Raw genomic sequence first — 25,758 nt, 5'->3', positions numbered from 1 at the left:
GAAAGGATTGTCGGGAGTGAACCAAGCACGTCCATTTGAACTTTCCCAAATGGAGCTCTAACATTGTAAATTTTAAGCGGAGATGTTCCTTTTCCCATCAGACCTTTTCGAGCAACAGATTTTATACGTTCTACACCAAGCTTTCTCGTCCTGTTTATAAGAAGCTCAGTAAAATCTTTTACGAATCTTCTCCAGAGTTTTATTAACCCCGAAATGTCGCGATGAAGAATCACGAATTTTTTCTAATATTTCCTGAACTCGCTTCTTAGGAACGACTAATTGGACAACGATGCTTTTTAGATTCGGAGCCTTCCACGTTTAGAGTACATCATCCTTGATCTTCAAGAAATCCCAGGGACCAGTATATTTTTGCGGGCACTTCCTTCGATGCAATCTTTTGCCAAGATGGCCGGATCCCAACCTTTTTTGACCTTGAAGAATGATTGAAATGTCAGGATCTTCCAATTGTTTCCAAGTTCACCTCCGACTAGACTATCCATGCAACAGCATTTTCCGCTTTTGAAGCTTCCTTTACTTCTACTCTTGCACAATACTGAAAACCTTTACGGTAAATTATTTCGAAGTCATATTGCTGGAGCTTCTCTATTCAGCATATCAATTGGCTTTCCAAATCCTTGAAAGACATTAACCGCTGCAACATATGATTCGTTTGTATTAAAAATTTCTGACCGTACAAATAATGGAACAATTTAATCAATTCAACTAGTGACAAAAGTTCGCGTTGCGTGACACAATAATTCCTCTCGGCTTTATTTAAAACACGGCTAAAATAAGAAATAATTTTTTCTTTCCCATCTTGTCTTTGCGACAAGAATGCGCCGATTCCATCTGCGCCGAATGCATTTGTGTTGAGAATGAGCTCTCCCTCCTCTTTGGGAAAAGAGAGAATTGATGAGGAGATAAGAGTTTCAAACTGCTATTAAAACTGCTTTCATATTGCTCATCCCAGACAAATTTCGATTGATTTTCTGCAAGAGCATAGAAAGGCTTTGCTAATAAAAAAATCCTTTCACAAATTTACGATAATACGCATAATCCCAAAAAGCTTCGCAGATATTTTTTATTTCGTGGAATAGGCTACTCTTTAAATAGCAATAATTTTATTGTTGTCCATGGAAATCTGCAACTGAAATTGAGACTGTAAGTATTTTATTTCTCAACTAAAAGAAAGTACAAAGTTTTAGAATTAATTTTTAAATTTATTTCTCGCATATGGCCCAAAACTTTTCTTAAATTTTCGGTCATTTTTTCAAAGCTCTTACCAAAAATAATAACGTCATCTAAATACATTAAACAACTTTTTAAGAGAAATTTTTGTAAGATTTGCTCTATTACTCGCTCAAATATCATTGGAGCATTACACAAACCGAAGGGCATCATCCTAAATTGCCATAACTCGTTTCCAATAGAAAATGTCATCTTTTCTTTATTCTCTGACCGAATTTTAATTTGTCAGTATTCGTTTTTTAAATCTAATGCAGAATACCAAGAGTTATCTGTGATTGATATTGAAGTGAAGATATCATTTATTCTGGGCAAGGGATAAGAATCTTTGGTAGTAACATTATTTAGCTTACGATAATCAATATAAAATCTTATTGTCCCATTCTTTTTCCTTACTAATACAGTTAGGAACATCCAAGGATTTCTCAATTACACTTTGATTTCTTATGTCCTCAATAATTTTATTGGCTTCCTTAAATTAATAGGAATTCGACGAGGAACCTGTTTAATGGGGAGAGAATCTTTTACATTAATTACATGTTCTCCAACTTCACAATTTCCAGCAACAATTTCCTCAGCAAATATATCACGAAATTTAATAAGAAGTTTTGCAAAGAACTTCTTCTGTGATTGATTTAAATATTTAGAATCTTTCTTAAAGAGACATATCTCAAATTCGATTGAAATTAAAAGACTCTTCTACTCGACAACATTGAATATTATTTTTCTCTATTTCTTTCCGACTATGAAAAAAATAGACTCGAAGATATTTCCCAAATTAATTTTTTCAAGAAAATCAACACCAAAAATGCAATCATCGTAAACTTTTGCAACTAATATTGGAATATCAACTAAATAATTCCCAAGTTGAACTTTTGTATACATTTTATAATTAATTACAATTTTTTCCCCGGTGAGATATTTTAAATTACAATTATTTATTTTAATTTAAAATTCATCCAATCCCATCAAATTATCATTTAAAATAGAGATATCAGAGTCCATGTCAATTTTAAATATACAATGCTTATTATTTACTTCCCTTTAAAACAGAAATTTATTGAATTATATTTAAGTTTATTTATGAAAGAACGTCGATTGGAAACAAGATACAATTACATCGATTATCAATATCACAAGAATATTTACTCATTAATGCAATAAATATTTTTCGAGAGTCTTTTCATCTCAATCGAGCTCATCCCCCCCCTCCCCCGCAGAGCTCGACTATTCTTTGTTTACCGAATCGTCGGACCGGAAATGCTTCTATTTGCTACTCCTTTTCATTTCTTGCTTTCTTTTACTTCTTTCCTTTTTCAAATTTTGTAAATTTATTTCTATTTTCTCTTCTTTTCTTTATTGGCTTGATTCTCTTCCTCATCGGAGTTGCCAAAATTCGTTTCTTTTTTTTCTCAAAATAAAAATTATTCTCTTTCTTATATTGAAAACTATTCTCTTGTGTTAATTTTATTGCTTTTGTTCTCTCAATCGCAACTTTCAGAGATGTTATTCCCTCTAATTGAAGCGCCCTCTTTACAAATACGTCGAAACGTCGTAAAGTGGAGAACTGTGCGCATACGATTTTGTTGTGTATTAAATCAGAACCTTCAGAATACGCCAATTGAGATAATCTTTCGATATCTGAACTGAAAGAAGTAATTCTTTTTCCAAATTTTTGCTTACAATTCATAAATTGAGAATAATAATTCTGTTTGCGTTTCACCAAGCGATTGCGTTTTACCAAAGTGTAACTTTAATCTCCATTTCAATTTCAAAAAATTCTCTAAATTTTGCTTTCCAATGCTTTATAGGTACGGATAGAAACATAATCGTAAATTGCGGATAGATTATACTCATTGATAACATTTGCTCAAACGCAAATAGAAATCGATAGGTCATGTATCCGCAAATACAATCACAATTCGGAACATTTAAAAGTGTGCAATTATAGATAAATTTTGTGCGCGACAATGCGCTGTGACAGTTTCACGCTCATATATCGACTGTTTGCCAATGCATAAATTACGATATAATACGCAAATTCTTATAGATATGGATGAAAACACAAACGTAAATTACGAATAGATTCCAGTACTTAGACCACGCAACGCAAACACAGACCGATATATCCTATATTTGCAAATACGAATGTATAGCAGTATTCTGCATGTGCAAACAGAACCTGATTAATTTTTTGTCGTAAAATGCAGGTGTATTCCATACAATGAAATATTGAATATTGCGTGTAAGTGTATGTATAATACGCATAAATTTTGCATTCACAAATGCATGGAAAAGCACATACATTGATTATGATAAATTTGGAAAAATTATCAGTCAGCATTTGCAGATATATTTACAGTTGATGCTGATAGAAACGTATAAGATTTTATAATAGAAATTTTTCGATGCAGATACAATCAAAAATATAGCTAATAATTTCTCATACATTCTCGATAAATCTCGTATATCGGATTTATTGGTTTTTATTTAGAATTTATGGCAGGGATTGATTCCAGTGACGATTGATGAAAGAGCTTGTTTTTGGTAAGAAGAATTTCTTGAACACACATGACGTCATATTGCGAACAGATATTTTGAATTAGCTTTACCCTGTAAACCGAGACAATTTCACGAGACAATATCTAGAGTCTTGTCGCTCTTATTTCTGATACGAAAGTGTGGATTAAAAACATGTATATATTGCACTGCCCAGCGGATTTGAGGGATGGGAGTTGTGCATATTGTTATTATGTTGTGCTTAATTGTTGAGAATTGGAAAGAAGATTAAGGCTATTAATTTGCGTAAAAAGATTCTTAAGTAAGGGCCTAAAATGCTGATATGTATTCATGCATAAATTAAAGAGAGAAAAGAGATTGCCTTTTATAAAGAAGTTGAAAATATCTTGAAGACTGAACAAAGCATTCATCTCGGGAGGGAGGAGAGGGAAAGAAGAGGAGAGCGGGAGGGGGCGAAGAGGAGAATGGGGAGGGGGGGGGGCAAAAGGGGAGAAGGAGAAAGAGGGATTGGAATTAGCGATTGTTGAATTAGGGAGGTTAGAACGAAAAAGCGGCGTCATTGTTATGGAAGGAAATCTTTCTGAAGATGAAGCAAGGGGAGGGGGAAGCAAAGTAGAGGAGAAAGAAGGAGAGATAGTAGAGAAAGGGGGAGGAGGAAGGAGAGATAGATAAATAGATAAAGCATTTATTGATGTTCTAAGGTAAGCTCTTTAAGAACATAAAAGAAAATGTAATTTTTAATACATATTAGCAGTATAATCATAATAAAGAATTTGTGACAGAGTATTCACAGCGAAAAAATAGAATGTCGCGGCAGCATTACAAATTACTAAAATTAAAATGATATATTACAAATTACAAATACAAATATTACAAAGGTACACATTACAAAAATTACTGATATTGTTAGAACTGCAAAAATACAAGAATTGAAATACAAAGTTATGAACGAGAAGTGTATTCGCAATGTATGACCGACTGATATTGAAACTAAGAAGAGAAAGATGAGAGATAACACAATTTATTTAAAAATTGAAATAGAGTTATGTAGTAGATTTATGGAAGATACATAAAAATAGAATAAATTGAAATAAGATGAGATGAGATAAGATATGAAGCAAATTTGTGCGATATTTATAAATTGATAGAAGATGAAATGGCAATAAAATGAATTGAAATGAAATAAAATAAGTAGTGAGACACAAACTATTCCTCGACCCCCGCTGCCGCAGCTGACAGAAGAGCGCGCGGCAGTGGCTCATTAAACATTGAGTGTTCCTCAATGTTCAACAAATCGAAGTTCCTGATACTAGCAAGAAAATTATTCCAGAGAGCAGAGCCAGAACATTGAAAAGAAAGATAAATGGACGTTCTACAGGTAGAAACTGCAAGAACTGCGTTGGAAGTGCGCAAGTTAATGCGAGAAGAAGTGTGGAGGCGGAAATGCAGGAGAGATAAGGAGAAATGCCGGACTATGGAAAATAAGAGACAGTAGGAAGATTCTTCTGTCATCCGCGGATAGCCAATCCTATGAGCGGTGCTCACATGCTCGTTCATACGCAGATTTAAAATAAAACGCATGTAAGCGTTCATCAATCTTTTTAGTTATTTTTGTTTTTGCTGGCAGGTTAAGTCGGTGAGGACAATCGCGCAGTAATCGAAAATTGGAAAAATCAGCGAAGTTACAAGCTGAGTGTGCAGGCGAAAGGCAATTTTTGTGATAATTCAACCTCCATAAAATGTTGTTAACGCGGTTCCAGTTCAAAGTGCTAGTAATACAAAGATTAGTCACTTAATGAACTCGATAAGCGCTCCGTCGAGCATAATTATTGTACCTGAGAAAGGAATGTTATTTATAAATCTAGCGCTGCCAAGAAACAGCCTCCGTCTTACTAGCATTGAGCCTGAGACCATTGTACCGAGCCTAGGTCTTTATCGCGCCATCCTTCTGAATCCTCCCAACAACCTTCCCAAGGTCAGCTGGAGGCAAATGGTAATAAATTTGGAGGTCATTCGCATATAACAGATATTTACAGTGAATTAACGAGCGTCTCAAGTCGTTGAGGTAAAGAGAGAATAATAGTGGATCAAGGAGCCTTGCCGAGACAGACTCCCAGGACGAAAAGGCACTGTTGGAGCCGCGCATACATTAAAAACGTCCGCACACATTGAGAGATAAGAGTATAACCAGCTAGGACAGACTTGGAAAGTCTGAAGGTATTAAGCATGGAGAGGATACGATTGTAGGGAATAGAGTCGAAAATAAAATAAAATCTTTGTAAAGTCAAATAGAACAAGCAAGATAACTATTCTTTTATCATCGGCCAATCTTATGTTGTTCGTCAACAAGAGCAGTCTGAGTGCTGCAGCCAGTTCGAAAACCGGACTAAAGAGGATCTAGGAAAGTGTTTATAGAGAGGTGGCGGAATAGTATCAAAGGCGATACGCTCGAACATCTTGGAGAGGAGCAATGATATAGAACGGTAATAAAAAGGAGATAAAGGGTTTTTGATTTTGAGAAGAGGAATTATACGCGATTGTTTCCACGCAGAAAGAAAGATAGAAGAATTGAAGGAGCAATTAAATATGTCGAGAATGCTATGAAAAGTGACTGGGAGACTATCGAGGATAAGAAAAGTTTATACCATCAAGTCCAACAGAATTAGAAGAGCACTTTCGAAGAGCAGCACTAAGGTCAGGATCGGCAATAGAGGAAGAATAAAAGATGGAAGAAGACAAAAGAGCTGAAGAGAATGTAGCATGAAACGAAACGCAGAATTGATTGCGGGGATCACGAGGAGGAGGAAAAGTAGGAAGATGAGAAAATGTAAAGAAGAGATTAAGCTAATTGAGAGAGACCTCCGGCTCTCCATAGTTTGGAGTTAGTAATAGTAAGCGAGTGTAATTCCGATCAGAGGCGTGCAGAACTAGGAGCAAGCTGTAGACGATTAGAAATATAATTATTTTTGGCGTTAGCTATTATCTGCTTGATTTCATTGCGCAAATTGCGAAAAAACTTCATCCATCTCTCGGGAGAAGGATGAAGACGAAGCTTATGCCTGGCCATATTTCTAGCCTGAATCCATTCTTAAATGGGTATGCATATAGCCAAAGGACCGATGGCCTTTTAACTATAAATGATTGTAGATGATGAATATCTGTGATAAGTGCTTAGGATTGCAACTTTTTCATCGACTGTACAGGCTAGGGTAATGCTAGTCAAGAGAACGTAATGTTTTGTGGTAAGTCTCAAGGTCTCGAATTTTGAGTAGTTCCTGACGCTTATCATGCGCGGTGGAAGTCGGAAAGTGAGGAGGTTAAGGGAAATTTCAATTTGATCATTAGAAAGAAAAGAGAATGCTGATTGTAAGAGAAGAGTAGTAATTGGTGTCTTATGAAACAGTGATCGATCTAGGAATAAGAGGAAGAAGTGTGATGTATGTTAAAAAATGGAATGATGAAGAGATGATTACTTGAGCAAAAATCACGCAAAAGCCGGAGTCAAAGGAAGTTCGGTTCAGATCAATGTTGAAATCGCTAATGATCACTGCAGCGAAATAAGAGGGGAGGTATCTTTCGAAGAGAGAATAGTTGGATAAGATAGGCGCGATTGTGAGTTAGATGTAGATGACTGCCTTGCCACGTGAAGAAGACACAGGTCTAGTGCCAAAGTGAAAAACTCTGTTTAAGGTGAAAGATAAGGGAGAAAAAGAAGAAGAGGAAGGAGATTTGCCTTGTGCTGCACTAGAAAGGAAGGGAGAAGATGATGGTGGTGGGGAGAAAGGGCGCGAATCTATTAAAAAGAATAGGAAAGGAAGAAGGAAAAGAGGAATTATTTGAGGGGAGTGCGGAGAGGAGGAAAATTAGCGGCATATGGCCTGGAATCCGCAAAAGGATCCGCAAATTATAAGCCATAGAACTGAACCTTTTTCCTGGCTTCGATAAGTGGAATATTTTCCGCCACAACATTGATAATTATCTTCTGTTTGATGATGGGCATTTAGGGTCGTTGGCGAAATGGTTATCGTTGCAGTTAATACATCTTGAAGGTATATTATTCAGAGGGAGAGTTGTTCACGTGGGGGATGTTTCCGCAAATCATACATCTTGGGAATTGCTATTGCAATTGTTCTTAATGTAGCCAGCTCTAAAGCAGGAATAGCACTTTTTGACTTTCGATACGTAGGGGGTGACAAACACAGAATGGCAAATTGATACATATTGAGCGTGATGGAATTCCGTTTTCCCTTGAGAAGTGCGATTCATGCGCTGGGCGCTGATAATTTTTCCTTGGGGTTTTAAGGTCCCATTGAAACTCTTCATTGCTGATTCTGGGGGAACGTCACGAATCACATCGATCTGAAGAATACAATAGGTAGGAATATATGCTTATAGGTTATGAGGTCTAAGAGTCGGATTGGCTGCTGAAGCTGAGAGCATTTCAACTGAAATTTTTCCGTGACGGATCTTTTTCATACAAATGATATCATTCCGAACTATTTGCGTGATAATTTAGAATTTCATGGAAAGAATTTTCTTTGTATCTGAGACAAAGACATGCACAACAAAAAACCTCCATCGGAAGTCAAGTATCGGTCCCCACGCTTGGGAAAGCGACTTGATAGTATTGACATTCTTACTTGTAAGCGATGTCTTTTGCGCCTTGGAGGAGGATCATCCCCAGTACTACAACTTCTTTTACAGTTAGATTTGCCCTGATTAGGACTGCCATTTTCAGTGAAGAGAATACCCTGAAGATCTTTCATTTACACGTCATCTTCCACCAGTATTTATCAGCTGAGAGTCACCCAGTCGAGTTTCATTCACAACTATTTGATCTGCGCTCTTAGAAGCTTGTAAAAGAGCGATTATGGTAAATTAAAATCGCTGTTGTGCGATGATGCAACATCGTTTCCAGCATTGACGATTGAGTTTGAATTAAGAGATGTTAAAGCGCTTGCACGTTGCAGAATTCATCAAATTGCATAAGAAGAATTGATATCGCGGGTTTTGAGAAGATTGTTAGATTAGGGAGGGGGGGATCAGAGGGGAATAGAGAAAGGCGAAAGGCCCTTTAATGTCCCGCCCATGCCGCCCGGTATATTGACCGCGGCAGAAAATGAAAGAAAAAGGATTGTTAAGTACGCGAATACGGCTGAGATAGGACAATAATAAGTGAGACCAGGAAACGGCCTCGCAATGAAAAAGCGTGAAAATATTGACTCAATCGTGCGAAATATCAGACAGATGACAAAACGCGTGCGCACTCGCAGTCTGACATAGACTTCTGCATGACAACGCGACTGAAATCCAGCGGCTACGGAAGAAACTTCGCTCAGATAAGTCCTTTCGATAACGGAAATTTTACGTGTGATCGCGATGTTACACCAGTGTTGCCGCGACGAAAATTTAAAATGTATTAACACCTGGTGATAACATGTAACATGTAACATCTAGTACACTAGGATCATAAATGTACTAAAAAAAAAAAAGAAAAAGCATGAAATAAAATAGATATAGATACAAATAAATACTTCTTATTGATTTAAACATGTATTTATAATACATATGTACATACATTTTTCAATCTGTATGTATAAATATGTATTTTATTTATAATTTGATTTACATTTTAATATAGTTAATAATATTGTTTTATTATAATTTCGATAAAATAAAGTTTAAATATTTTTTTTAGCTTATAAAAAGAGATTTTTATCACACACATACATTTATACGTATATATATATATAGTATATATATATATATATATCGTATCACATACAACATATATACATACGTACACATATATTAATACTCGCTTAACTAAATTTATCATAATATTAATATAATATTAATATATATTAATATTAATATATTGCAACAGAAGGTAGCCTTTTAAAATAAAACATAATATTATATTAATGTATTGCAATAAACGGTAGCCTTTTGAAATAAAGACTTAGATCACATTAATTATAGTCATATTGTCTATTATGTATACAAACAAAACTATTTTAATATCTCATCATTATTTTCATTGTTATTTGTGAAAGTATGCCTTGAAAATTATTTCAATACTTCTTGTGAAGGCTTTCATGTATAACACTCTGTATTGTTTAAGATTTCTTTGGCATACAAAAGAGTATTACATGATTGTATACGCAATCTATTTCTGAGTTTAGTTTTTATCAGATTAAGATTAGAAAAAATACGCTCTGTTGTTGCACTACTACGAAGTAGAGATAATATTGCTTTAACAAATTTGAATAATTTTGAGAAAACCATTTCATTTCCTATTTTTGTTACCTACTTCTATCCAAAATGGTTCAGGTTCTTCAAAATGTGACAATTTTTTTTATATTCTGATAATAATCTCCACTCTAAATTAAGAGCTTCCAAATCATTTAATGTAACGTAATTAGGAAATTTCTTAATGAGAAGAACAAATGATGTATGATTTCTTATCTTAAAGCTTAAAGCGATTATTGGATCAATCAAGAAAATGTAATAGATTTAAGGTATTTTATAATGACATACTAAAATAGATCAAAATATAATAAAAAAATACATTTGTATTAAAAATGGCAATACTGTCACGCAATTTTACCGGGCGGTGGAAATGGCACGAATCGTGTGTTTCTCTTCATGGGGAAACAAACATTAAGTTAAAACCAGACACGTTCGACGGGAGTGCTTCTCTTCGAAAATTCTTTGCCCAATTTGATTTGATCGCTCGTGCAAAGCGCTGGAAAAAAAAATCATCGTTTTAGTTTCATGCTTAAGAGGAAAAGTGCGGTGTTGGAATTTGCGGAATTATGTCACAATTTATACATTTATGCATTTGCAAACAGCCGATATGAGCATGAAAATGTAATATATAGCGAATAATCGTCATACGTTTTTATGCGCATCGTGTATAAAATTTATCTGCAATGGCACGCTTTGAAAGATTGCGGATTGTAATTATATCTGTGGATGCAAGATTTATCGATTTCTATTAGGCGACGTTGTTAGATACTGAAATCTAGCCGCAGTTTACGATCATGTTTCTGTCTAAACCAACATTAGCGCTTTATTATTATTTATATGCATTTGCATCTTCGTTAGTAGTGATACGTGAACTACTTGACTGAGATTCAGAAAGAGCAAACCTCTGAAGGAAGATGAACTAAAGCACTTTAGCAGAGTAGCAGTTGGCACACGTACATAACTGCAGTGCTTTTCTGATTTACAAGCTTATTGTCCTTAAAAATTTCCATTAGAAACAATCAGAACAATTAGAACAGATAGAACTTCTAATGAATTTTAACAAATATCCGCTGTTTGAAGAGAATATTCAATTTTTATTACGTTTCTGTAAGCAACTATTACAATATATCTACAAATGCAGACAGAAAATGTAATTGTATTTAATGGAGATCTGTCAGCATATTAGCATCTACAGGTTTTTGCAGTAGAAAAACTTGCCTGTTTCTATCTATATAGGATGCAATCTGTATGCATTGAATGCTGATGATATTTATCCGCAATTATGGATACCGTATGTATCTGCATCTGTGTGCAATGTTGATCTATAGGAATTTGTTTGCAACTATAATTCCTGTTTCTGGATTGTGTATGCATCAGATGTTGACAGTATCTATCCGTACTTACGGATACCGGATTCATCTGCATCTATTATAGATCAACATACAGGTGCAGATGAATAGACGATATCTGTAATTACAGATAAATATCATTAACATTCTATGTGTACATAATATCCAGAAACAGAAATCTCCGTAGTAGCAGACAGAATCCTATAGATCAATATTGCGTATAAATGCAAATGGATATGATATTTACAATTATGGACGGATTACTAATATATATCATTATCTGATACATATAAGTTGCAAACCAAAGCAGGTTTTTCTTACGCAAAAGCTTAAGCTAATATGTTAATATATCTCCATTGGATTATAACTACAGAAATCCGCTGTGCGTAATACGCGCTGCCAAGAGAGGGATATGTTTCTTACAAAAAGAAAACGCCACAAAGTCCTATAAAATGTCTTACGCAAATCAGATTATTCTACCAGCTTTTTAACTGTTTTTATACGAATCTATTAGGAATTTTCATCAAAGTAAAGTACTCTGATGAAAATTCCTGACAGATCCATTTAAAAAATGTATCCTTTTTTAATAGGTTGAATATGTGCTTTTGAAATCATAATTTCTCATAAATGCGAATATATTTTATATTCGCAGATGCGGATAAATGTTAAATGCTCGTATCTGCATGCATTTGTGTATCCGTTTCTAACAAGCTGAATATGTGCTTTTGAAATGATAATTCCTCATGCGGATATTCATTATATACGTATATAATTGTAAATGTGGATATGTTTTATATCGATTCATATCTGCTTTTGCGAATCTGAATATGCACTGGACTTATGAGGAATTATAATTTCGAAAGCACATATTCAACCTATGGATGTTTTTTTTTATGTGGATCTATTAGGAATTTCCGACAGGGATGTCATTAGGAAAGACATATTAGGTCCTGAGAAGTGTGATAGGGGAATGTATATTATTGTTAAGAATCATATACGTTTCACGATCATGGATGTGCGAGACTACTGTCATCATTTAATAGAACTAACAGAAATTGTTATTGGAAGTCGATAATTAACCTTGTGGTTATTAACGTATACAGGCATCCTGGGCGTCCTACATCTGTTACAACCTTTCAGCGTATCTTAGAAATTTTAAACTCCTATTCTTTAGCCTTGTTTATAGGAGATTTCCTCACTACATCTCATGGGGATATTCTGACTTCACAGGCAACTCGCTAATCAAAACTAATTACTTCAATTTAATTAATATCGGGAACAAACTTCCCACACTACCGCTATCTCCTGACTTCCGACCTTCAGTTATAGATTTCTTCTGGGCATTTCCTAACTTAGCGATCTCTTATTTCGATACGTCTCTCAGAAATACATGGGGAAGTGATCACTTCCTAATCACCTTTAAGATTGGTAGCTCAAGCAAAAAAGCAACATTTTTGTATAACATTAAGTTTGGTAGAGCTCAAGAAACTCTTCTTTTAACTATTTTGTTTCGTTCCCTTAGCAACCCAAAAGAGAGTCCGCTCTCGGGAGCGGAGCTATATGATCAATGATTTAATATCCTAATAATAAAAATACCCTAATAATAAAAATAACCTAATAGTAAAAATGATATTTACAATTCCTCAAGGATCAGCCTTCCCACGATCTATTCCAGCCTGGAGATTTCCTCCGCCGTGATGGTGGAGTGCGACGCGGCTTGAGATGCAGTTGAGAAAAAACAAGAGATCCTTCGTAATTTTAACCATTCTCCTAACTACAGTAACTAGAATACAAAAAAATTGCTGTCCAAAGTACTCACACCTTGAAGGCGATTAAAAGGAAAAGTTGATAGAAATTATGTATTAACTGATCTACACCCACATTTCATATTTGGGGACTCATTAAAGCCTCTAAAAAACGGGACTTAATACAGATAATTCAAAAAACGAAAAAAACCTCTTCAGAAAAGTTTTTGTTAAATTCTATTCTATTTTGTTAAATTCGGCCTTTTGCAACGATGGCAGTCTGAAATCCTTACCCGACATGCAAACTGAGGATCTCGCAAGACCCATATACTCCTCTAAATGCTCCAGTGAATCTCGAGAAGCTTCGAGCGGTGCTCTCTAACCTAAAACTCAGACCGGCTTGGACCATTTAGATTATCAAATTATTAAGAGTTTCTCTCCTAACCAACTGGAACATCTGCTATCTCTAAACAATAGAATCTTAAACAACAATACCTTTCTGAAATCTTGGCTTGAATCGCTAGTTGTGTTCATCCTCAAGCCTGGTGGCTTCGGCTTATCTCATCTTCTACTTTCTGAAAATCCTGGAAAAAATCGTATATCTTCGTTTATGGTGGTTCGTGGAAGCTCATGACATCCAAGCTCATGGCTCCAAGCTAAATTCCAGGATTTTAGAACCGATCGATCTTGCGCTGATAACCTCATTTTGACTAATTATATTTACAGTGGATTCGTTGTTAACAAGATTACTATCTGCGCTTTTCTCGAGAACTGCGTTCGACAATGTCATCCCGTCCATTCTTCTCGATGACCTCAAAGAGAGATCCCGGTCAGGATGAGAAAATTTATCGGCAACCTAATCTTCGAAAGATATATATTTGTGATGGAAAAAGGCTTTCTCACAGGTTCTTTCTGATTCTCAAGGTTCTACTTTGAATCCGCTACTATTCAGTATTTATATCCGTAATATTGAACTATATAATAGCATTACAATTTAGGCAATTTATTTTATATACTACATTAGAACGAAACAATGATGGTAATTTATTCTTTTGTACTTTTATGAATGAACTTAATTTGTTCATTCCCATGTAAGTCAAAAATATCGCACAATTATTTTTGAAAAATCTTTTAAATTTATCCAATCGAAGAAACGTACGGAATAGTAAAAAAAATTTTATTAATTTATTTGTTTGCTAATAACTGTTTATTATTTGTTGAGACTCTTCTAAGATGATCAAACTGTACACGTAATCTATTTTTTATATGATTGAAAATAAAAGATATCCATTGTCTAAAAGATATCCATTGTTAAGAAGAATGTTAATAAAAATTTTATTAATTTATTTGTTTGCTAATAACTGTTTATTATTTGTTGAGACTCTTCTAAGATGATCAAACTGTACACGTAGTCTATTTTTTATATGATTGAAAATAAAAGATATCCATTGTCTAAAAGATATCCATTGTTAAGAAGAATGTTAATAATTAAATCTAATTTCTTTTTATGAAAGCCCGGATGTGACAGCATAATCACTCTATCTACTAATCTTATAATGGTGGTAATTCTACCTTACGACATTGGATGACACGAAATTAAAAATTAAGAAAAGTAAATTTATAATACCAGTAAAAAATTAAACTCTGTTCATTATTCATTAAAATAACATCAAGAAAATCTAAATGATCCTCTCCTACTTTAACTGTAAAGTTCAACTTAGGATGAAAACTATTAAAAGTGTTTAATATTGTTTGATTGTGTTGCAATAGCAATGTCATTTACATATCTGACATAAAAATATAGTCAAAAGGTAAGCTCTCAATAGATATCTTCTTTAATTCTTGCATAACTAAGTCAGCGACTTGGGAGATAGAGAAGATTCCATCGATAACAAAAGATTATTTATAATATTTCCCATTAAACACGTGGAATTAAGCACGTGGAATTAAGAATCAAATTGAAACCCTTAAAAAATTCGTTTTTTGGTACATTTATAGATTGCTGTATATAACACCACCGGTTCTATTATTTTAATTGCTAGCTCAATGAGCATTAGTAAAAAGCGACAGAAGGGATAAACGTAGTATCTTCGTAAACGTAGCAAAGTAATCTTCGGTTCGCCAAATCTTTAACTTTAATTGAAAGTTATTTTTTACATTTCCATAAGGTCTTTTTAAATTGGACTTTAAAATTTTATATAATAATTTCACTAAATTATGTAATGGATTTCCAATAGATAACATAGTAAAGGATTGTTCTGCTTATGAATTTTTGGCAACCGTACACTCTCGGTAGAATCGTATTTGTAGAATTTAAAAAATTATAAGTAAGTTGTGATATATTGTATATTCATGCTGCTTCCATACTTTCAACAAAGATTTTAATTCAGTTAACATTTTATTAATTGGATTCCTACTTAATTCAACGTAATTATTAAAATTAGATAATTATTAAAATTAGATAATAATGTTTCCATTTTAATCACATCCGTGCTATCAATTATTACAACTATGTTGTTCTTTGTCCTTGTTAGTTCTAGTAAAAAGAATTTGTGAGTTGTCGTTTACAAATTCTTTTGTCTTCATAGAGCTGACAAAACATAATTATATGACTTTAAATCTTTTTTAATTGCACTTTATTTGCAACAGTAATGAAAGCATCTGATTTCTAGCAACAGACTCATCATTTATTTTTAATTTATTTAAATTATTTTCTATGTGTTTAACATATTTAATAATTACCGATATTTCGGGGAGACAGACAAAATCTCCTAATTACAATAAACATTGGACTTCCACTAGTATATTATAATTCGTTAAATTAATGAACCATTTATCATTTGGAATTGAAAAATCAAATATCATTTTATCAAATTCATAAGTCATAATCATTTATATTAATTTCATATAATTTTGACTCTATATTAGTAATCGGTTTTTCAAATGAGAATTTATTAGTTATTAAAGTATAAGAGACTTTATTAGTATAAGAGACTATCCTTCAATGATCTTGACCTTGACATATGTCGTTGGCGAAGTTTAATCTTTTTGCAATAATTATTCCACAATTTTCTTGCTTTAAAACACAAATTTTTCGTTTTTAAAGACACAAATTCTCTACTCTAAAAACACAAAAGTTATATAAGAAATATAAGAAAATATTTTGCAGGGAATTTGTTTCATCGGAGCACAATTGTGTCCAAAAGTTAAATTTTATTGGTAAACTTTTTTGTTAATAATTTTTTAACGAATAATAACGATCGACTAAAACCTACAGTATATAATTTCATCCTTTAAAGAAATGGAACAATTTTAGTGAAAAATTTAATTTTAACACTAAAAAAAAATTGTAATCATTAAGTTCGGAAAATGTGCTTTTTTACTTAAAAAAAATCATAACTTTTTAAATTTATAATATTTTCAAATACAGTTTTAGCCTAGTATTCTTTAAATGATGTACTTTAAAAAAAAATAGTATAGTTACACATGTTTTAAAAAAGTTATTATTTTGAAGGTAAAAGATGTGACGTTTTTTAAATGTAAAAAAGATGTTAAATTTGGGTAAAAGGCTATTTATTATTAAGGGCATTTTGCACAAATCTTGCGGATGATGGAAAACAGAAGAATTGGTCATTAATCCATCGTATTGTTTAACGTTTCCGTAAGACTGGAAATGTTATTCCGACTAATTGGGGGGAGGGGGAGGGGGAAGGAACGGCCTCCGAAAAGGGCCGTTTGATTGCAATTTGTGACAGTTCTGAAAAATTTGATAAGAGCTTGCGGAAGTAGGATCCTCGACTGCCTTAATAGCCATGGGACTTCTGGATTTTTTAGCCTTTACTGCTACTGTCGGCTCGAGCTGCACCTTCACTGCCGTTACTGTTAGACAGCGTCTCTGCTACTGCTGCTGGTAGGCTGGTAAGCTGCATCTCCGTTACTACTATTAGTAAGCTGAGCTGAGCTTTCGCTGCTGTTGCTGTTAGACCAAGTAGTGCTGCGCTCTCACTGCCACTGAATGGTGCTGCGCCTCCATTAGTGCTGCCGCTGAGTTTTGCTGTGCCTCTGCTGCTAATGCACATGCTGTAGCCAGCAGTGGCCAATCTCGTTAAGCGAGTCAGCTTGACAGTCAAGATACTACTCTGATGTATGCCGGGAAATCTCCTGAGCGACCCTTTGCTTCAGCGGGCCTTATATCCATCTACTAGACGAAAATTGTAAGCATTTGATCATTGCAGCGGCTCCCTGGAAGCTGAGTTGCGGTATTCGCTATTCGCGATCCGTGAGCGCTCGTGAGAAACTTGGCCCCACGAAGTATTCTTGAGAAAATCAGCGTGTGGCAAGATTCTGTCTTACAAGAAGTCGTAGAACGGGTTGTCTGTGGTACTGGCGCTTATAATCGCCACACTTATATTATCTCATTGTCAAATAAGCAAGCCTCCAGACATAGGATAGCAGAGATATTTATGCTACCATTGCTACTAATGATAGCAACAAAAAAATAATTTATCATTTTTTATTTTTTTTAAATATCATCAAAGAGATACTCTAATATATCGCAGTATATGTATACATTTTCAATTAATTTTATTTATATTGATGTTTGAATAAGTTTCCGCCGTTTTTTTTTATAAAATAATTATCTATGTTTTATGAGAAATAGGAAGAACAGGAATTTATTTAAAGTAGTGCCCATTGTCAATATTACCTTTTTCCACTTTTCATGTAATAAGTGGATTCCGCGATAAAAGATTCCGGTTCTTTTGAAACAATCCAGTGCTGAAGCCAATTTTTTCTATCTTCATACGAAATGAAGTGCTCAGCAAGGTCATGCTGTATGGTCCGAAATGAATGGAAATCTAAAAGAGCCAGGTCTGGACAATATGACGGATGAGGTAACACATCCCAACCCAAAAACATTTTTTTCACACTGAGTGCTTTATCGAAAGACATGCGTTTAATCATATTAAAATGTATATACAAGCTTCTGCTTTTTATATCGTATTCCTGATGACTATCACTTGAACATGAAGAGTCTTTGACTGAATTTCACATAAGATAGGATTTTTACCATATGGCTTGATTTACAATTTTGAGAGAGTTTATATGTACTGAAGAAGGATCCGTTCGAAACATTGTTAGTATTGATAAATACAGAGAAATTATATTTATAAATTCGTTTTTGCTTGATTTCTGCTCGTTATATTACATTATTTGCTCCGTTAAAATTGTTTGAAATCTTCGCGGTCGAGTTTAAAGTCGTGCCATATTTATTACAATACAAAAACCACCTTCTTATCTTGGTGATCGAATTATTTAATTACCTTATGTGATAGCGTAAGAATTGCTCTTTTATGAACTCGTGCTGCCGAGAACTTTCTCTGTTCACTGTCGTGCTATCGAAAACTTGATGATGAGGAAACATTGTGATGCTACTTTGACGCTTTCCTATCGCATATCAATGCTACGACTTTAACGAATGTGTATACGAGTAAGTCTTGTAGATTGATAGAATATATTTGTCATTTCTTGTTATTAATTTCTGTGTGTTTATTGCAATCGTCTTCTATTCGTCTTCCAAAATATCCTCCGTTCTCGGCCACGAACCGTCCTCTCTATCATTATTGGAGCTGAACAGTTAGTTATCAGAGCTATCGGCAATTCTTTCTAGTATATAACGACGTGAATGTGTTTGTAGTGGCATGCCAGCCAGTCGTCGGTATCGACCTTTACTGCCCGCTAAGCGTTAGGAGTAGATTTGCAGTAAAGACGAGGTATTGTCAGGTCTAAATCTAGTCTTGGTGGATCCGATTAACTACGATATATTTACAATCTATCAATAATGTATTAAAGAATATGTTGGTCCTGAAAAAGGCAGTTTATATACAGTTTGTGGTAGCCCTGAAAAGGGCCATTTGTATGCGGTAGACAACCGCAATAAGTGCGGTATTGGATCCGCGGTTCACAGCGCGTCCACTTTGTGGGATTTCAACAGTCGTTGCTGTTTTGGTCCTTTCCAGTGTAGAGGTTCTCGGACACAGCAAATCGTACTTTCTTCCGCAAGGCTGACGATGTCCTTGGCGGTGTATATGGTGACAGTTCTACGATGCAAAGTCTTGGTGGTTCCTTTTATTCGTTCGTGGTTTGTGTCCACGTTGTTGCCTTCGTCAATGTTGTCGTCATCAGAGAGATCACGGCAGATGGAGTCGCTGGCAGCAGAGATATCGCCGTGAACACAGAAAGCTCGGTGATGTGTCTCTGCGCTGCCTGCTGTCACATGCTCAGCAGGTATAGTGGAGGCCTCGTCAGTCGCTGTGGCGCGATCTCTTGTGGCAGCAGCTTCCATCTCACTGGTGAGTGCAATGTTGCCGGTACCGAGACTAGTCTCCGCCTACCGAGTTGCACCTTCTCTGCCACGATGCGTGATCGTCTCTCTGCTGGGACCGGCTGCTCCTCCACTGACTGTTGCTGCGCCGCTTTTCCTGTGATGGAACATTTCCATTGGATTGCTGATCTTCGCCATCGCTGCTGCGTTTCCGCCGGTAGTCAGCCATGCTGCTCCTGTGCCGGTCAGCATCCTTGCTAGTCTCGATGATCGAGGCAGCTTTGCAATGATTCAGGATACTATTTAGTATCTCTAGGAATCGCCTTGAGCAATTTAACTTCGCTTTGGCGAGGCCTTATATCTCCCGCCGGACGAATCTATAATACAGGTTGTCGCGCCAGCTCTCTGAAGTTGAGTCGCAGTACTTGCGATTCGCGGTCCGCGAGAAAGGTGGTGCCGCAAAGTATTCGCGAGAAAATTGGCGCGTGCTGGATTCTATACTGTAAGCGCCTATATATTGAGTTGCCTGTGCTAGTACTTGCAGCCATCACATAATATATTTTGGGTAAAATTTTGGTTATTTTCACAAAAGAACGCTCACTCATGCTTGGCGCCTAATTGCACGATATTGCAACTGAAAACTGTATAAATATCGAAATATTTTCTATTAATTTTGAGTTTAAAATAAATTATTAGTGAAAATTTTAAAGAATATTAATCGTGAACGCACAACGAAGTTGCACTACACTCGTGAGTGCGATGAGAAATATTTCGAAAATATTTTATGTATCCTTTATTTCGGAAAACATGTTAAAGTTTATTCTATGAAAGTTTCAAAGAAAAATATTCATATTTAGCTGAGATATAACGAGTTGAATATAAAAATATGAAATTGAATAAATATATTTTTTATTTTACAACTTGAAAACAAAAATTGCCAATTTAGTCAAAACACAAAAAAGATGCGCTATAAAATTTTTTACAAGAATCATCAAAATTGAAAAAATTAGAGTGTCCAAAATTAGCCTTGCTGACAATATTTACCGCGAAATCTACGTGTATCCCGTATAACGTATATTATTATAACGTATATTATAGAATTATAACGTATATTATAGAATATTATAGAATTCAGCCCTTCAATTAAGAATCTATCAATAATGATAGCTGTTCAATAGAAATATGACGATTTAATAAGTATGTTCGATAGCTATTCAATAATAGTTTAATAATGGTTCGATACTTAGGAGCGCTCGTGTTATTTGGCTATTTGTAATATTGTTTAAAATTATTATAATTAGTTGCTAAATTGATAAATATCCTGTTCAAGAGTGTTTCCTCCAATGACCACGATCTTGATATATACTGTCAAGATGATGACTCTGAATAACTTTCAAGGTTTTAGCCATCGCTCGTTTCTCGTTAAAAGATTATTAAGAAGGAAAATTTGAAAAATGATGTCTTTTTTCACTATATATTGGGAATACAAATTAGTTCGGTCCGTTTTTTTGTGTTCAAAAATTTATTTCAAAACAAAATGAATGAACAGATCTCAGGCAATTTTCGAATCCATCTCGAAAAAATGACTCGTCTTTGGAGGCGATCCACTTTTGAAGCCAATTTTCGATTTCTGCGAAAGAAGTGAACCGAACTTGCTACATCCTTCGGAATAACCAGTAATCAGAAGGAGCAATGTCCGGAGAATATGACGGGTGCGGTAAAACATCCCATTTGAGCGTTTCTAAATATTTTTTTACGATTTTAACGACATGAGGCTGAGCGTTGTCATGAAGAAGAATAACTTTATCATGTCTTTGTTCGTATTCCGGCCGTTTTTCTCGCAATGCACGGCTCAAATGAATCAATTGTAGCCGATATCGATAATGGAATTGCCAGGTTTCAGCAGCTCATACTAAATAAGACCCTTTTGGGGGATATCCCATCAGATACAGAGCATGATTCTTCGAACCATGAATGTTCGGTCATGGTGTTGATGTTGAGGTCGATGGCAACGATTGACCGGGTTTAGTGTAGTATTTTTTTTTCTTGGGGTTGTCGTAGAATATCCACTTCTCATCTCCAGTCACAATCCGATGCAAAAAACCTTTTCTTTGATGTCTTTGAATCAGCTGTTCGCAAGTGAAAAATCGCCTTTCAATGTCTCTCGGTTTCAGTTCATAAGGCACCCAATTTCCTTGTTTTTGAATCATTCCCATGGCTCTCAATCGTACAGAAACGGCTTGTTGAGTTACCTTCAATGATTCTGCAAGCTCCTCTTGCATTTGACTCTGATCTTCTTCGAGTAATGCCTCTAATTCTTTGTCTTCGAATTTTTTTCGCTGTCCAGAACGAGGCTTGTCTTCAACGCTGAAACCTCCATCCTTGAAACGTCGAAATCATTCCCTACATGATTTATCAGTTGGAGTAGTGTCACTATAAACTTCGACAAGCATTCGATGGGCTTCGGCCGCACTTTTCTTCCAATTAAAATAAAAAATCAAAACCTTCCGCAAATGTTGCTTGATTAATACAAAATTCGACATTTCAAACACAGTAAAAATCAAGGTTTTATATGAAATTCAAAGCGATATAAACTGAATATTATTAGTAGATGTTTAACCTCTCTGAAACCGCCAAAATCAGCTGTCACTATGAACCATTCACAACAGCTGGAGCCATCTTTAGGGAAACAGACCGAACTGATTTGTATTCCCAATAGAACAAAATTTCCTGTTTTAAAATATATTTTATGACTATCCATGCGAAGCGACTCTCACCATCTTCCTCCCTGCTTAAAGACGCTTCTCATCTTCCTCCCTGCTTAAAGACGCACTTCCATGCGAAGCGATTCCCACCCCACCTCTCCTTTGTTGAGAGGCGCACCGTTTGCACTTTCACGTGAAAAATCATTACATAAGCAAACGAAGGATATAGAATAGTTTATAACATTATATTAGGTGTACAACTTTGCTTCCGCCGTTTTTTTCCGAAATTCGAGACTTTATTGTAAAAAACTGGTTATACATTTATGATTCAAAGTATTGTCCATCGCTGGCCACTACTTTCTCTCATCTTTCGGGTAGCGTACGAATCCCGCGTCGAAAAAACTGGTCATCTTTTGAGGCTATCCAATTGAGGCAAACAACGAATCGATCCAATTTTTTACTTTTTCATAAGACCGGAAGTGCTGGTCAGCCAGGCCGTGTGCCATTGATCGAAGTGATAGTCAGAGCAACGTCTGGAGAATACGGCGGGTGGGGTAGGACTTCCCATTTCAACGTTTCCAAGTATGTCTTGACCACTTTCGCAACATGGGCATCGAGCATTGTCATGTTGCAAAATCACTTTATCGTGTCTCTCGTTGTATTGCGGCCGTTTGTCTTTCAATGCTCGGCTCAAACGCATCAATTGCGTTCGATACCGATCGCCTGTGATTGTTTCAGTCGGTTTTAGTTCATAATATAGTTCATAATACACTACGCCGAGCTGGTCCCACCAAATACAGAGCATGATCTTGGAGCCGTGAATATTCGGTTTGGCCGTCGACATGAAAGCATGGCCGGGAATTCCCCATGATTTTCTGCGCTTGGGATTATCGTAATGAATCCATTTTTCGTCCCCAGTCACAATGCGATGCAGAAATCTCTTCCGTCTTTGCCTTTCAAGCAGCTGTTCACAAGCAAACAAACGCCATTCAACATCTCTCGGCTTCAATTCGTACGGCACCCATTTTCCTTGCTTCTGAATCATTCTCATGGCTTTGAGGCGTTTTGAAATGGCTTGTTGAGTCACTCCCAATGATCGTGCTAATTCTTCTTGATTTTGACACGAGTCTTGCTCAAGTAATGCCTCCAATTCTGCATCTTCGAAAATTTTTCTCTTCCACCGCTATGCCGGACTTCGACGTCAAAATCACCGTTCTTGAAGCGTTGAAACCACTTACGACACGTTCTTTCACTAATAGCGGCCTCATCATATTTGAGAGCATTCGATGAGCCGCAGCCGCAGATTTCTTCATATTGATGCAAAAAATTAAAACCTCCCGCAAATGACGAGAATTTGGCTCGTAAACTGACATTTTCAATCGAGAATAACTTTATGATGCAGACACAAATCGACTAATGTTTCTATGGGATTATGTTGACAGATGCCCAAGTTTATTGTATGACGTTTATGATCTATTTATTTCGACCACCACTTACTGCTAAAGCCATCTATAGGAAAACAGCGGAAGCAAAGTTGTACACCTAATATACAGGTGAAATTAAAGGTTATTTTTCAAACTTTTTTGTTAATAACTTTTTAACGAGTAACTACAACTTGTAGGAAATCATGACTTTGACAACATATGTCAAGGTCATTGGAGAGGGCTCTCCTAAACAGGATATTTACCGTTAAATTAAAATAAATGCTAAGTCAAAAAAAAATCATACAATAAATATCATATTTATTTCATAAAATCGCATATGAAAAGAAAAGAACGAAAGATAAGAAAACGAAAAGATAAGAACGTAGAGAATACAACAGAAAGTAGAGAGAGAACGTGAATAAAATGATAAGTATAAGATCACAATGGGTAAAAGAAAGAAAGAACAAAACTTCTTCCCTCTCTTCCGTGACGCTCTTCCCTTTTGTCCTTCGGATCCAGCGTCTGTGATTGGTCTGTGATGCACTTCCTTTTCCTCCTGACCCTGCACATAAATATATATTGTATGTACCGCATATACAATATATATATGTATATATATATATATATATATATATATATGCATTAATACATAGGTTCTCTTACTAAATACAATTTATAAAGAAAAAACGAATGTCTTTGTAATTAGTAACATTTAAATATAATGATTAACTATTTCGATTTAATTAAAATTTTTTATGAAATAAATTTTATTTTTATTTTTATTTTACACATAGTTTTTAAATTTTTCTGTAACTGTATTTTTTTTAAGATATATATACACTAATGTGTGATAATACAATTAATTACTCAGTTGAATAAATTTTTAAAAGTATCAATTATGTTTACATATCAATATTTCATATTGATTATATTCGTATAGCTATTATTTTTTAAATGTACGCAGATATATTACATTCAATAAATAAGTAAACTATTCTTACATATAGATATATTTAATAAATAAGTAAACTTTTCTTAACTTACATAACAAGCATTTTATTAAGAATATCAAAATGAATAAAATATAAAATTACTTCTTTAGTTGTTCGTGGTGTTAAGAAAAACCTTCTTCACACGCTGGCTGCATGTACGACTGACAAGTGCCAACGGGTTCTGCACGATTACAAAGTGAATCAAATGTCAGTACAGGTGGACTTCGATAAGGTAAACAGACTCAAGTTATTTCTTATCGTAAATTACCTTAACTAATTACAGTTAATTACGAGTATTTCCTTGTTTACACGCAGTACATGGACCGTTACTTTCCAAAGGTATGATTTTACAATAAAAGAAAACCTTTTGCAATGTAATGAAATTTAATAAAAATGCTTTCGGACCTCGATGTATAAAAGAATATTTGAAGAGGAAATGAGATTTTGTTAGCAACCTCGGCATCATTGATTTTAAGGAAATATTATCTCGAGGTCTCTAAGTGCATTGAAAACAGTGGTTGTTAATGTATTGAAACGGTAGATTTGTATAAAGCTTGCCTCGGTTTTCGTTTGCTCATAATAAGGCTTCTTAAAATAAAATCACTAATGTCTCGAATCTTATCGAAGCGATTAAATCTAATAATCTTTTTCGCTTCACCATTTTTATATTATTAGTATCATTAAATATTTAGATTAATTAATCACAAAAAAATAAAAATATAATGCATGACATATCAGTGCAATAAATTCAGATACATTTTAATATATTCTAGATTATCGCTTTAATGTAATTTATTGCAAAATATCTTCATTAATATCGAATATTGTAGTTACTGATACATTGTGTGATCATTAGTGTGCGAAGGACAGATACTGTATAAATTTATTTGATTCCATGCTTGCCACAAATAGCTTCTAGCATCTGTAAGTTGTAAAGCAAAAGCATGCAGTTTTTTCTTACTCATATGTATTTATATTGTTTTACATATTGTTTTACATATTGTAGATATATTTATTTTCATTAATCGATTATTTTTGCAAATTATAAGTTGCACGAGTAAAAAATATTTGCTAGATATATGTATACATTAAGTATATTGAATTTTTTTCTGAGAGCACATTATTATTAGATATTATTTGCACTAAACTTGTTTTTCTATCGAACATAAGAAAGAAAAAAATTTACGATGTTACATAAAACAAA

General features: G+C 34.7%; 1 protein-coding gene across 1 annotated transcript in view; it reads left to right on the top strand.

Annotated features, from left to right (window-relative positions):
• The window catches only part of LOC105620819 (prominin-like protein), a 271,180-nt gene that overhangs the window by 71,642 nt on the left and 173,780 nt on the right, over positions 1-25,758 (top strand). The window contains 3 exon segments of the mRNA XM_012202300.1: positions 24,665-24,786; positions 24,870-24,893; positions 25,467-25,478. Coding sequence (XP_012057690.1) covers positions 24,665-24,786; positions 24,870-24,893; positions 25,467-25,478 — 158 coding nt within the window.

The sequence above is a fragment of the Atta cephalotes genome (assembly GCF_000143395.1).
Source record: "Atta cephalotes unplaced genomic scaffold scaffold00029, whole genome shotgun sequence".
NCBI classification, from domain to species: Eukaryota; Metazoa; Arthropoda; class Insecta; order Hymenoptera; family Formicidae; genus Atta; species Atta cephalotes.
This window is presented reverse-complemented; position numbering and strand designations above follow the sequence as displayed.